The following is a 14,479-nucleotide window of genomic DNA, read 5'->3' on the forward strand; positions in this document are numbered from 1 at the left end:
TGATAGCTTTGGTAGCGCCACTGATGTTTCTGTCTTTTTTTTTTTGGCCCTAAGCGAGGCCGCCGCCGCCGCCGCTCTTAAATATTCTCCTCCCCTGCGACTCGGAAGCATGGCCGGGGCCTCGGGGCCTGAACGGGAAAGACCTTGCGCATCAACCAGGAAGTGAGATTCCGGAGATGAATGAAGCGGAAGAGGACCCGAGTGTGTCTTGACAAGAATCCCAAAACAAATATTGTTCGTCTTCTGAGGATAGCTCCAAATTCTCAAGCCTTCCGCAAATCCAAAATGATTCTCATCTGGTCAAATTCTCAAGATGGACAAACTGGAGGACCTCCTTCAAAGAAGCAATCATCCCGAGAAAATGTTTTTTCATTTCAGCCACAAACATTAAATTGCCCAACACGATTCAAAGTAAAAATCAGGAGGTTCTCCTTTCCAACTAGAAGAACATGCCAAAGATTCTAACCCAGAACCTTCAAACTGCGTGGCGGATGTGCTAACCACTCCTCCACTATGCTGCTTCATTATTTCTTTCAAACATGTTTTGAAATAACTTGCAGGTTAAACCCAGATTTGAAGGCAGAATCTCACAACATATTTCTAAATATCTAATTCTGTCAACTTTTCTTGTTTTTACAACGGATTTCCCCCGCGTCTACGTATTTGTGTGTGTGTGTGTGTGTGTGTTGCAGCACGAGCGGGGGTGCGCGGATGGAGATGGTATCAATCCAGGCCATTGAATCTATTGATTAGTTACCTTTCTTATTAACATGCTGATTAAAGAGAGGGAGGGAGCGATGGAGAGGGAGGGGAAGGAAAGGAAGCAAGGAAGGAGTTGTGCACCAGGCTGCACACACACACACTTCGCCTCGGACGCACACGGAGAGCGGATTTTAGATGCGGAGCAAAACGGGAATAATCGCACGCATGCGGCCATGACCAAGACGAGGATGCGGGAAAAGGTGGGAGAGAGAGGGGGAAAAAAGAGGAGGAAGGGTGGGAAGGCCTTAGGAGGCCAAACACTTTGAGGAATGACTTTTTATATGACCCAAAGGAGCGCTTGAAATATTCGTCATTGCTCCACAGGCGGGTGGGGGGTGTTCACTACTTTTTTGGCTGCTGACGCAGGTGAAAAATGTCCAATACGTGATGATCCAGTTAGCATGCGGCAAACCCTTGACATGTTTACGTTTTCAAATTTAATGATGTAAAGATATGTTCGTTTAATTAACATTGACTTTCATGTTCGACACAGGTGAAATATATCCAGTATGCTACAGGTTAACCAGTTAGCATGTGTGTTGTTAGCATGCTACATTGTCTGTACTCATATTGCCCTTGCCATGTTCAATGAAATCCGATTTTTTTTCCCCTTAATGTTATGTTTTTGAAATATATTTGTTTAACACTGATCTATTTGTTTACTTGGTGGCAGGGCAGACAGGTGAAATATGCCCAATATGCTACTAGCATGTAACCAATTAGCTTGTGTGTTAGCATGCTGTTGGGTCTGCTCACATTGACCCTTACATGTTGATTTTTCTGAAGACTAATCTGTTTTTAATATAATATTTTAGAGATATTCATTTAGCATTGACATCTATCCATATAAAATACGTAATACATCCAATATGTTACTTCCAGGTAATCAATTATGAGCATGCTGCAGTTTCTGTACACAAATTGATTTGTATTTAATGTAATATTTCATATGTTAATTTTAATTGTCTTCTTGCACTGCAGTGGTGATGAAAAGAGTGAAACACTTCCAACATGCTAATTTCAGCTAACCAGACAGCTTGCGTGTTGTTAGCATAATTCTGTATTTGTAGACATGTGTAGGCCTTAACCTGTTCATTTCTCTTTTTGTAACAATGTCGGACAGGTATATACTATATTCATTTTACTTTGACGTTTGTGTTAACTCATTGGCTGGTGACGCGGGTGAAATATATACAGTATGTTCGTTGCAGCTAATCAGTTGTTAGCATGCTACAGTGTCTGTTTATGTTGGTCTTGACCAGCTTTTGTGACGTAATCTAATATTTTGGTTACATTCATTCAACATTTACATTTATGTGTTTGTTAGATGGTGATGCAAGCGAAATATGTCCAATATGTTTTTTTGTTTTTTTTCTTTATAGCATGCTCTAATTGACTTTTGTGTTCATTCAATTGGACTATTTTTGGTTTTGTTTTATTTGCTCTCCTATGTGTATTTTTGTGTTTCAGCCTTTTCATTGATATTCATTTTGACTGGATTTTTGTTTTGTTTTATTTTACCTAGAAGCAAGATTTTTTATTTTATTTTATAAAGCTGAGGTAAATCTCACCTTTATAAAATAAAGTTATGCATGTGTGTCAATCTCACTAAATATTGATTATTTTTATACACTGGGGAGGAGGCGGAAAGCAAATCAGAACGTGAACTATTCAAATTGTTGCTGATAAATGTTGCCGTTGCTTAATCTTATGAACTTTTTATTGAATTTCCATATTTAATAAGCTGGAAACACACACACAATTTGACGTCATTTGCAAATGGATCTCGCATCTTCTATGAAAATAGTAGTAGGACAAATAGAAGCTGTTTAACATGCATGGATCAATATGCTGAATATTAATACTTGCGCTCTCAACACACACACAGGCTTAGAGTCTAGCCACTTCATTAGGTACACAAATAAAATGGAAAAAAAAAAAAGAGTGCCTTTTTCACTTTTTTGACACGATTAGACAGATATTCGTTGATTGTTGTGCTTATTTAAATCTGTACTGCACAATAAAAGAACACTAGGATTTGCCTTATTAATAATTTTCTAATATTTTGACCAATTTATTTAGCTACATGTTAGTTGAAAGATGAAATTGAAATAATGACAGCCCATAAATCAATATTTTGGATTATACATGAGTTTAAAAAAAAGATGCTGTAGTACTACAATGAATTGAAGAAAAGAAAAAAAAACGAAACGCGACGAGTAAAAACGAAAATCACCTAAATATTTCTAAATATGAATTTTTGGTTGATGTTATTTTGCAGCAGCAGTTGATCGATCGATCGAAGCACGTGAGCGCGTGCGCGAGCTTTACTGAGGAAAAAAAAAAAACACGGATCTGAATGCATTCAAATAAAGTTGCGGGTCTTTTTAGACATTGTAGTTGTGTCTGTGCGCGCGCGCGTGTGTGTGTGTTAAAATGTAAAAACGAGTCGTGATATTTTTGTTTGAAGCTTGTTTTTGGGCCGTCTTTTTGGAGTTTATTGATTTTAAAAATGTAAATCACAGTTAAGTTCCCTTCTCAGCTGATCAATAGAAGTGTGAAGTCACGAGAATTTACTCCCCCCAAAAATATTCGGCGATTCCGTTTGTTCCTTTTCTTACATGAAATCCAGTGCAATTAATTCACATATTGACTGGCGCGTGCGTGTGCGCGCGTGCACGTGCCGTTTTATTGATTGCTCAGTGAAGCAGAAGACATTTAAAAAAAACAAAAATAAGGGCTGGAAGGGAAATGGAGGATATTCTTGAATGTTTGATTTAACGAAAGAAATGCAAATGTCTCTTTTGACGTAATAATATTGAATTAATATTGAATGTACTTCTGGAATCTGGATTAATAAAGCAGTTGAGTGTAATTATTTGTTTCAATTCTATTGTCGTTCATTCTTGCACGATGCATTTTATTTTACAGCAAATTAAATTTGTTTTCTGCTCACTTTTGACATGTCATTTCGTTGTTTCATCGTTTTTTGACGGATAATTTTAAATTCTAAGTCAAATGTAACATTTGAATGCATGGGAATAATAGACGTATTGAAGGTGTTTATATTTATTCACTTTTTTTTAAAGAGATGTGTGTATGTTGTTTAATCACAAAGCAAGTCAACTTTAAATTCCACTGCTGTGCTTGTAAAATCTAAAAAGAATGAAATACAATAAAAATACGTTTCATTTGTGCATAAATAAAGTGGAGTGAACGGGATCATGATTGCCGACTGGAAATGTTATTGATGAATTGCACAGATTTTATTTTAGTTTTACAAAGTTCTTTTGTTGCATTTAAGGCCACAAAAAATTAATATATGTCATTCAATTGGTTATTATGACAATAAAGTCAGTGCTTGTAATAACTTGTGTTTTTTTGTGCGTGTGTGTGTGTGTGTGTGTGTGTGTGCGTGTGTGTAAAAACACGTGTTAATGTGAATATTAAGATTAACAGGAATCGGTAAAAAGGCTGCCTTAATTGATAAATGTGAAAATAACATTGATAGGCTAAATATAAAATCAATACACGGTATGGTTAAAAATAGCAACTTTGCAGATTTGAATATAACGTGTAAAAACACCTTTTTTAGCAATCTCTGCGTTTAATTGCAGCACTTGCATGTGCATAATAAATGATCATTTATGATGAATGATAAACGATTATTGTTCCGTTGTTTCACTATAAATTTTGAATTGTAATAAAATCCGAGGACAAAATGAATCCCCGCAAAAATATTTGTTTGTTCTCCGTGTAACGTCACGCAGACGTCTTCCTGACCTTTCGGCCAATAGGGGGAACCTAACACTCATCGATCATCCAATTCAATTGAAAATTATTTAAATATGACCCATAACTTACATGTTCGAAGTTACTGTGATTGAACTTTGAACCCCAATCCCCATCATGAAGCTTTCCAGAACCATCTATTTCTCCCTGTAGGCCCGGACGCGCGTGCACGCCCCTTGGTGCACATGCACGCGGATCGATCGCACGGCATCTGCTGTGCACGCGCAGCGTCGATTGAATGATCACGTGTGAAAAAAAAAAAAAGACTTGATGATTACGATGAGGAAAATTCTAATACACAACAGAATAAAGCAGCAAGTCAGCAAAAAGCTCATTGGCGGAATCATCCCTAAAATATGCCTTTAAAAAAATTACAAATGGCTAATAAAATAATGCTTTATACTGTTTTTTATATTAGTCATAATAAAATCAAATGTATATAAATGTACATCATATATAAGTATATAATCCATATTGTACATGTCATTGTGTGTGTCCAAAATATTACAAATAGAACACAATGTCGATAATAAATTAAGTAGCGTTATTCTTATGTATAATATACACTATATTATATATTATTTTTATTTATCTGCACATATTGTATTAAATTAGATGCATGGTGTGAACAAGTGAGAGCTCCAATGCGTCGGTCGCCCTTTGTCTTAGAAATGATAATGCAATTATAGATGGAGGCGCTTCACACTGGTCACTAAATTAGGTACACAGATCTATGCTATTTAATACGAGGGACAAAAAATATATATTTGATGTAAGTGACACATGCAGCACTAAATTAATCAACGCCGACTATGAATTATTTGGGTGACCAAAAATATTATACCGTTGAATAAATGTATTTATTTTTCAAAGAAAGAAAAGACCATTTTCTCCCTCCATGAGCATCGGACGGTGTACCTAAGCAAGTGTCTCGACGAGAGTGCATTTCAAGAGGTTTTAAACGCTTGGATCCGAGATTTTGGAGTGAGAAGGATGAGAAGGACGGACTTAACTTAAGATAAGTGTGTGCGTGGGGGGGGGTTAAGGGGAGGGGGCTCATCATGGAGGTGGAGATGTAACACACACACACACACACCCTGGAGAGAAAGGGTTAATTGGAGGAGGAATTTCATCGCACATCTGTCAGATTTTAAGGCCGTGGTGACGCACCGAGGGGAGGGGGAACAGTGGGGAGGAAGGGGTGGGGGGGTGGGGGTGAGGAAGAAGAGGAGGAGGAGGAGGAGAAAGAGTTGGTGCTGAGATCGATGAAGTGGCTGGCAGAGCGAAGAAGAGGAGGAAGAGGAGGAGGAAGATCTCGGCAGATAATGAAAGAAAAAGCACCGCGGAGCTGCTAAAACCAACGCGGGCGAACGCGGAGCAAAATTACCATTGGGGGAAGAAGAAAACGAAGGATTAAAGGCATATGTATCTTTTTTTGGGGGGGTGGAGAACACAAAAAGCTTGACGGAGGTTTTCGGACCGTGCGTGTGCACGTCGCTCAATGCAGGAGATGCTCAGGCGAAGTCGCGGACGCGCGCTGAAGGTAAGACCGCGAACGCACCATTTTGATTCATTGTTTAATTAGAATCGCTTGATTTTGATTCATTATTATGAACATTTGTCCGCATTTTTACCCCCCAAGTACCAATAAATGTGGTTCAATATTTGAGGGGAAAAAGCGCGTGCGCGAGACAAGGGATTCGGACGCGGTGGTGTGAAACGTGCTCGTTTTGTTGTTGGAATGCTGGAGTAGTGCTTAACACGTTTGCCTCAGATTTCTGACTTTCACCATTTGAATCCCGCATCTCATCCCAATTCCAAAAAACAGGCAGCTTCTGTTGACTGCTTTGCGTCCATGTTAGTGCTTGTTTGTCCATTTGTGCCTTGATTGAGTGGCAATCAATCAATGAATCAATCCATCCAGAGTGTGTCCCACTTCTCTTGCCAAACAAAAGTCAAGGACAGGCTCCATCCAGTTCACCTGCGACCTTAATTTCACATACAAAATGCAAGTGTGAGCTTGATGCTAATTATCCACAATGTGAATGCTTTTGGGTCTTTTAAGCAACGTGATTGGCTGGTGAGCAGTCCCTGGTGTACCATGGCTTGACTCCAGCTCACCTGCAGTTGTGAACGCTTGTTTGAGTTACGAGACACGGCTGCCGAGCCCATGTGACGACGTCTTAACTGAATTCAACAAATATGTGTGCCAAGGGTGTCATAAAGGGAAGACAAGCAAAGGGGTAGCAACAAAAACAATTCGGAACGATTGGGCTTAGTAATTTTTCCAAAACAATTACATGATGTAAACAACGCTTAGGTTTGCACCCCTTTGGTGTAAAAATGACAAAAAATGTCGGTTTTTGCACTGTGTAACTGTCCTGTTATTTCATCCAGGCACAAAAGGACGCTTGAAGAGGGTCTTCCTGTGGGTGACGTGGGAGTACGAGGAAGTATTTAACGGCGCTCACATCATTAATTAGCCGCCGCAAATCAATACATTCCCACTCATCGATAAATCCATCCGGGATGGACGGGAGTCTGGGAGAGATGTCGCTGCACGGCCACACCGAGCTTCACTCGCGGGACCTCTCGGCCGCCTTCCCCCGGCCCCCCTTGGGCGCCGCCGGGCCTCCTCTGGAAGCCGAGCCGCGGGCGCCTCCGCCGACCTTCGAGCACTCCATGTCGGCGCTGGGCTACAGCGGCGACTCCCCGTCGGCGTCGGGGAGCACCTACACCACGCTGACCCCCTTGCAGCCCTTCGACGACAAGTTCCACCACCATCATCATCACCACCACCCCTGTCTCCCCGTCAGCAACGTCATCGGGAGTTTCACGCTGATGCGCGAGGATCGCGGCGGCGGCCTCCCCGCCAACTTCTACAACCCTTACGCCAAAGATCTCGCCATGACGCCGCCCTCCTCGGGTTTGGGCTCCATGCACGGCTACGGGAGTCCCAACAGCGGGGGCGGAGGCGGCGGACAGATGCTCCACGGCGGTTACGACGTCCACGGCGGGAGCCTCTTTTGCAGGACCTCGGACTTTGGGCGGGAGATGTCGCCCCCGGGATTGGGCGCCGGCGACATGGCCATGGGGCACCAGCTGAACAAAATGGACGGGGCGGCCCACCACCCTCACATCTACAGCCAGCACTACCAGGCCCACCACCATCACCACCACCCCGGCCAGCAGGCCGCCAAGATCGTGGACCACCTGCATTCCCTCTCATCTTCCCAGGGGGACGGCGGCCTGGGTGGCAGCTCCCCAGGGGGCGGGGGCGGCGGCGAGGAGATCAACACCCGAGACGTGGCGCAGAGGATCATCACGGAGCTGAAGCGCTACAGCATCCCGCAGGCCATCTTTGCCGAGCGGGTCCTGTGCCGCTCGCAGGGGACGCTCTCGGACCTCTTGAGGAACCCCAAACCCTGGGCCAAGCTCAAGTCCGGACGCGAGACCTTCAAGAGGATGTCCCGGTGGCTGCAGGAGCCCGAGTTCCAGAGAATGGCCTCGCTTCGGCTGGAGGGTGAGAACACACACACACGTGCGTACAAAAACGTGGAATGACGTTTCTCATATGAAACGATGTCCCAAATAGCAGAAAGAATGGATGATGTTCCATGTTCAGAAAAAAAAGATGGAATTTTCTTCCTCATGGTTCCAAATGGATCCCCAGTAGAACGCTGTTCTTCACAGAATGTTGCCGAGGTGGCGGTTTGTTGTTTTTCCTTCCTCGTGGCCGATCCCGCTTTTGTATAATTACAAGTGCGTATTGATTACCATGGGAAAGAGCAGCTCGCCTCGCCTCGCCTCGGCCGCCATTTCCAGACGGGAATTAGCATTCCGAGGAAGGCGTCTCCTCTCTCGCCCGTGCTGTTTTGTCAAATAAGCGTTTATCTGCCGAGTCGTTTGTCCAAACACGACGAGCCGCCGGTGAGCTCGGGATTAAGCCGCGGTTCAATTATATACGCCACGACACCCTCGAGTGTTTGGAAGAGGCCGTCGGGACGAATTCTCCGAGTGAAGGACGTGGCGATTGGAAAAGGATGAAAATGCAAAATGAGGGCTGCGCAAAGTCCGATTTGCGGGTTCACTTGCGGCCTATTGCTCATTTTTTTAATTGTTATCATTCAAGATTGTTTTGTAAACATGCACGCTCTCATTTAAAATGCAAAATTTGTACCTCAATAGATAAATGCTCAGAATAAAAAATGACATGCAAATGGATTTTAAAAGTTAAATACAACTGAACTTTACGAATTGCGGCCCATTTGCATGTTGTGATTTCAGAGCGCAAATACACATCAATGTTGTTTTTATTCAGCCGTGCGGCCTCGCAAGAGTTAAACAGCCTGGCCGAGTCTGAGCGGCTCACATTTAATCAATAATTTCTATCAGCCGCTGGCCCACAAAGCAATGGCGAGGGAGGGAGGGAGGTAGGCGGGGGCGGGAGTTGGGGGGGGCAACTGCGTGGGCTGCGGGGGGAAGGCCGGAGCCACCCTGAGGTGGGGGGAAGGGATTGGGTTGGGGGGGCGCTAAAGGGCTCTCCATCACGTTTGCGCAACACGAGACGCAGCGTACATCACGATTAGCGGCTGTTCCCACCATCATAAGACACCCGAGGGGGGGAGATATTTATGTCGGCCCGCCACCGCCGATTTATAGCGCGTCCATTGTGAGCCTCTTACGCGCCATTACAGTGCTAGCAAGCATTTACTTAATGGTCACCGCCATGGCCAGCCAGGGAGGAAGTGGGCCAGGGCGCACCCCCCGAAGCCCCCCCCCCCCCCTCATCCCACATCCTAGTTACAACAGGCCCTAAATTCTCCCTGCACGCTAACTAGCCGTCGCTATTGTGTTGCAGTTTTTATTACGACATATCACGACTGTACAGAATACGCTTAGCTAACTAAGCTAGCTCATGCAAGGTAAATGAAGAGTGACGCAGTCATTTTTTTTTTTTGCAGAAGATAAAGAATATACGCCCGCGAGTACTGTTATATTGTCTGTCTGTGTGTGTTGCTGCACTACTTGTGTTCAAATAGGCATTGCTTAAATAGATGCTATTCGTTAGCCTGTGTAAAGTTCGAATTCTCATGTGTAAAAAATAAGAACATACAGGTTCTGCATGAGCACTTTTGCTCATAATGACGGTAAACGGGCAGCATATTGTTTCATCATCGCTAGCGCCGTCGGAGAGTCTCGTCGTCGAGACAAGCTTTTAAATGTCCGAAGGTTGTTGCGGTGTCGCCGGGGAGAAAGATGGAGAACGAGGCGGCGCTGAGGTCACGCTCGTTTCCCGACTAATGACCGAGAAACCTGGAATGAGATGTTTGGGGATGACGAAATGGAAGCGGATCAATTGCAGGTGTTTCATTTATTTAATGTAGCGCTTGTGTGTGGCTTGTGTGTGTGCATATTTGAAGGTCACACTGAGCTGCTATCTCCAGCCAATCAGCTGAGGCGTCTGCAGACATTCCTCAAAGTGCGGAATGAAATCTTTTCACTCGCTCATCTTCAGATGCTCGACTGCCATTTTTCAACAATGCAGTTACAATATTTATTATCGACATGAACAATCCATGAATTCAAACAAGGGAGCACTGTTACTCGTCAACGCTAGTGTTTATTCTCCACACGAGCCAGTGTCGTATTTTGGTAAAGGTGACTACAGATGATCTTATTATTCGATTAATCTTTCAATGATTTTGCCGATGAATCAATGCATCAACAAATTTGAATTATTTTACTCAAAAGTAGGGCATTGAAAAACACACAAATATATACAAATTAGGATTTAGTATTAATGTCAGAAAATAATTCTCAATTAATTTGTTGATTGATTTGTTGTTCGATTAATCGGTGCACTACAAGAATATATTATTGCAGTGAACATGTTAATGCAGTTAGCGTGTCACTGAAGGCATCCGCGAGCCCGTCAGAATCTTCTGGAATCTGCCAGACAGGCGCGCCGATGCCTTCACTGACACAAGTTGCTGATTCGTCTCTTTGCGGAGCGTCCGCTTTGCCGACCTCAGCGTTTTCCCTTCGGACAAATCCACTTTCCCGCACTTAATCCATTTGTCCTCGTTATCCGCCTGCACTTTTTGTTTGAATTTGTCTCTCCGTTGCCTTTTCCTCTTCGTAGCTTGCAAGAGGAAGGAGCAAGAGCAGAGTAAGCTGGAGCGGAACCAGGGGCCCAAGCGTACTCGGCTGGTGTTCACCGACCTCCAACGCCGCACGCTGCTGGCCATCTTCCGGGAGAACCACCGGCCCACCAAGGACTTGCAGGTGACCATTTCGCAGCAGCTGGGCTTGGAGCTCTCCACCGTCAGCAACTTCTTCATGAACGCACGCCGCCGCAACCTCAACAAGTGGAGCGACGAGGGCCGCCCGTCCTCCACCGGGTCCTCGGGATCCAGCGCCTCGTCCTCGGCCGTGTCCTGCAGTACGGCCTGATGGCGGCGGCGGCGGCGAGGGGACACGAGGCCGAGTCTGAGCAGTGATCGGCCGGCGTGAAATGTCCTCGTGGAGGCGCGGAAGCAGCCGTGAGCCACCATTTCAAACCAAAGCGTGGGGCGGGTGCCCTGGAGTGGAGATAGAGGGCGCCGTGGAGCGGGTCGTCTGGCTCGTACAGTGGTACCTTAACTTTCCAGTCAACTAAACTCGGCCCTTGTTTGATTTTTTTTTTTTTAAACACAAAAGAAATGAGAACACAATTTTCCTCTCAAAAATACCCAACAAAAAATGGTGTCGGGTTTTATTTAATTAAAGCTTGGTGATGGAGTGGAGCTACCACTGTACTATCCTTTTCAAGACGCCATCTTAGATGGGAGAGTGGCGGCGGGAGGTTCCACCAATCAGGAGCAAGCATAATTTTGGTGCACCTCCACGCCTTCGCCCGCTCGTGACCAATCAGGAGCTGCTGTTTGCTCACATGCGCCGAGAGCTCTCTCTTTCTCTCGTGGGTGACTTTTCCCCCAATCAGACGCCCCCCCCCTCCCATTTTGTTTATCCCCCGCCTTTCCTCGGGAATCACGGTGGAGGAAGATGGGGAGTTTGTCTTTTTTTTCTTTTTAGCATGCGTTTCCATGGCGATGGCTCCCAGGACTTGCGAGCCTGGAATCATCCGGAGGCCTCAGTAGCGTCTTCGACTCGCAGCTGTCAATCATTCCCAGGAACAGGAGCGCCCCCTCCTTTGCCACCACATGCAGAATCCCCCCCCCCCCCCTAGTTCCTTGGCCTTGACAGAATCACAAAGGTCAAGACAGAATCCAACAATTTTGAAAACCATTCAAGGTCTTTGAAGGAGGGGGTTGACACTTACTGTTTGCCACACATTTTTTCTTCCTTTTTTTTTTTTTTTTTTACAATGAAGGAATGTGGTTCTTTCAGAATTTTTTTTGTACAGATGTCAAGCACACGCCGGTGGTTTTGGTCCGCAAAGGAAACGGGTTTTGACTCGCCGCCCTTTTTGGCCAACTGAACCCCATCCTCTATTTATCTTTGTCTATTTATTGTTTAGTTCCTTTTATTTATTTGCCTATTTATTGACTGACGCCAACTATACGATGTACGTGTTTATTTATGATGTCTGTGTTTTTAATCCGATGGGCACTTTTAGCTGTAGAATCCCATCGTAATACCAAAGATGAACTTTGCTTCCCTGAATGTACGGCTCGAACCCCTTGACCTGACCCGACCCCTTGATTCCTACGTCCCTCTCTACAATTAAGACACTTGCAGAACTCCTCTACGCATGCGCGAGAATCGAGGCGTAATTAGAATTTTAGAGGCTTGAACGTTGATGTTTACAAAAAAAAAAAAAAAAAACATTACAAAACATTGCAAACCTCCGTTCATCTTTCACAATTTCCGGACAGGAAAAAAGGACCTGGAGAATTAAGAGTATGGACTTAATTTGTCAATTTCTTCAACATATTTATTTCATCAATATGTTGAAACGTAAGAATGCGCAACTAATGAGAGAGAAAATATCAGCACATTTTTAAAGTCATGGTCAGTATTTAAATCAAGAAACATTTCCACATGACAATATCATAAACTCGCTGCCTTCAAATCGCTCCACTTAGTTCACGTGAGCAAAACATCGCGTTATTTGCCTTTTACTGCCAATGTTGTGACGCATAGTCATTGAAGACAAACATTCACGTTCTCGTCAATATGCACATAAAACAGCGGTCGGTGCGCTACAAGCACATTTCATAATTGGACGTGAAATGATGACAAATGTCCTACCTGTGTCATCTTCGTGTCTCCACGCTGCACACTTGAGCAAAATGTCATCCATGCGTCCATCCATTATCTGAACCGTCCATCTTCTAATCTTAACTATCGTGACCCAGCACGGGGCGGTCAGCGTACGGACACATTTTAAATAGATCAAATTACAATTAAAAAAAAAAAGAAGAAGCGCACTTCGTCCAAATCACGGCGTCCATTCAAAAGTTTTTGTTCCCCACAATGCACCGTGCGAAGCGGAGCTCTGCAAGTGGTCTGCTCCCGACCCCGCCCCCTCCCGTGGTGTTCCGTACAACGTCTTGACGGCTTGGCCCCCGTTTCTTTGTGTGTGCGTGCTCAGCTCTTCGAGGCCAAAGCTTATTTGAATGTTGTGATATGAATATTGATAATATTGATGATGACAATAATAGCGGTGATGAGGTGGGGGAGCCCGTCCGTCCGGCTCGGGACCCTTCCGTCCACCTTCCACATGCGTCTTCAAGGTCACATGCTCGTGTTCCTCGGGGGTCCTGCATGCTTGTGATCCCCCCCACCCCTTCCAACCCACCATCACCTCACCCTTGTCCTCATCCACAGTCTCAGTTCCAAGTCCCTCTTGAAAGAGCCCTCAAAAGGTCTAAGCAGCTCGGAAAATCTGACCTTTCTCTCCCTCTCGGATTTCTTCTCTATCTTATTTTCTAAAGGGGTTGAGGGGTCCAGGAATCAGGAGCTCCTCAATGGGAAGCCATTTTGAGCATTGATTTGAGTCTTTGTCCTCACTCGTGAGACAATTCAGTGCACAATTGTTTCTTACTCGTTGGGCTTAGCATCACTTATGCAGCACAGTCATTTACTTTTAGGGTTGAATTGTAAACGAGTAAGCCAAAAGTGGCTAGTAAGATCTCCCGAGTTGCTCTACTCATTGGGTTACTAGTGAGGACAAGGAGGACACTAGTACATGGACCTCAAGGTGGATATCAAGGATATGGAAGAAATCCCCCCAAATGTTTTCCCCAACCCCTCGCATGGTTGTCTGAGCTTTACGAAAATACCAAAGATCGCATCCGTTTCCCAGTCCGCTTGCGCGTCTCTGCGGACAAGCAGGCCTTCACTGTGTGCACTTGACAGATGAGTGGGGGGGGGGGGCAAGGGGTGATTTGGGGGGTCCTCGGAGGAGGTCATTGACTTTTCTAGTAGACTTCAAAGGAGTCCTTCTCTGCGGGTATTTGCTGGGATGTACGCTGTCGGACACACCGGCGGGCTTTGGCGAGGATCAGGGTGGGAGGGGCTTGTTTAAATGTTTAATGCGTAACAATTGAGAGCATGATCGAAGGTCAGCCCGGGTTGTCGGTCTTTTGAAGAAGAAATACGGGAAGGCCTTCAATCGGTGTGCTGCCGGCTGACTGCACATTCTAGCCCCCCCTCTTCCATCCCACTGGCTCCACCTAGTGGCTGGAGGATGCAAATGAAAAAGTCTTTCAGGGTCAAAATGGAGAAGAGCAAAAAATTAATCAAATAACCAAAGATGGACGTAATATAATGAACAGTATTGTTGTGTTGAAGCGGAACTGAGACAATGATTCTCTCGACTGTGCCCCCCCTAACAGCACCTCACCCCCCCACACTTTTCTGTACACGAAGACTCGACCATCTACCTCAACTGTGTGAGAAGATATTCCGTAACCAA

The 14,479-nt window shown here is 44.8% G+C and overlaps 2 protein-coding genes and 1 long non-coding RNA gene across 4 annotated transcripts in view; 2 read left to right on the forward strand and 1 right to left on the reverse strand.

Moving 5' to 3' along the window:
• Positions 1-2,468, forward strand: part of hormad1 (HORMA domain containing 1) — a 16,429-nt gene extending 13,961 nt beyond the window's left edge. For both annotated transcript variants that reach the window (XM_088387171.1, XM_088387170.1), the window contains exon 17: positions 693-2,468. In XM_088387171.1, the coding sequence (XP_088243297.1) occupies positions 693-753 (61 nt within the window). In that variant the 3' untranslated portion in view covers positions 754-2,468. The remainder of the gene's footprint in view (positions 1-692) is intronic.
• The window catches only part of LOC148391622 (uncharacterized), a 27,169-nt gene extending 12,949 nt beyond the window's left edge, over positions 1-14,220 (reverse strand). The window contains exon 1 of the long non-coding RNA XR_015860865.1: positions 12,811-14,220. This is a non-coding gene — a long non-coding RNA (uncharacterized LOC148391622). The remainder of the gene's footprint in view (positions 1-12,810) is intronic.
• Positions 5,833-13,915, forward strand: onecutl (one cut domain, family member, like). Its single transcript, XM_088387166.1, has 3 exons — positions 5,833-6,097; positions 6,952-8,077; positions 10,700-13,915. The coding sequence occupies exons 2-3, from the start codon at positions 7,084-7,086 to the stop codon at positions 11,008-11,010; spliced, it is 1,305 nt and encodes a 434-aa protein (XP_088243292.1). The 5' UTR covers positions 5,833-6,097; positions 6,952-7,083; the 3' UTR covers positions 11,011-13,915.
• Positions 14,221-14,479: the final 259 nt, after the last annotated feature.

This window comes from Syngnathus floridae, chromosome 10, assembly GCF_059516105.1.
Source record: "Syngnathus floridae isolate MCC-2025c chromosome 10, RoL_Sflo_1.0, whole genome shotgun sequence".
Taxonomy (NCBI): Eukaryota; Metazoa; Chordata; class Actinopteri; order Syngnathiformes; family Syngnathidae; genus Syngnathus; species Syngnathus floridae.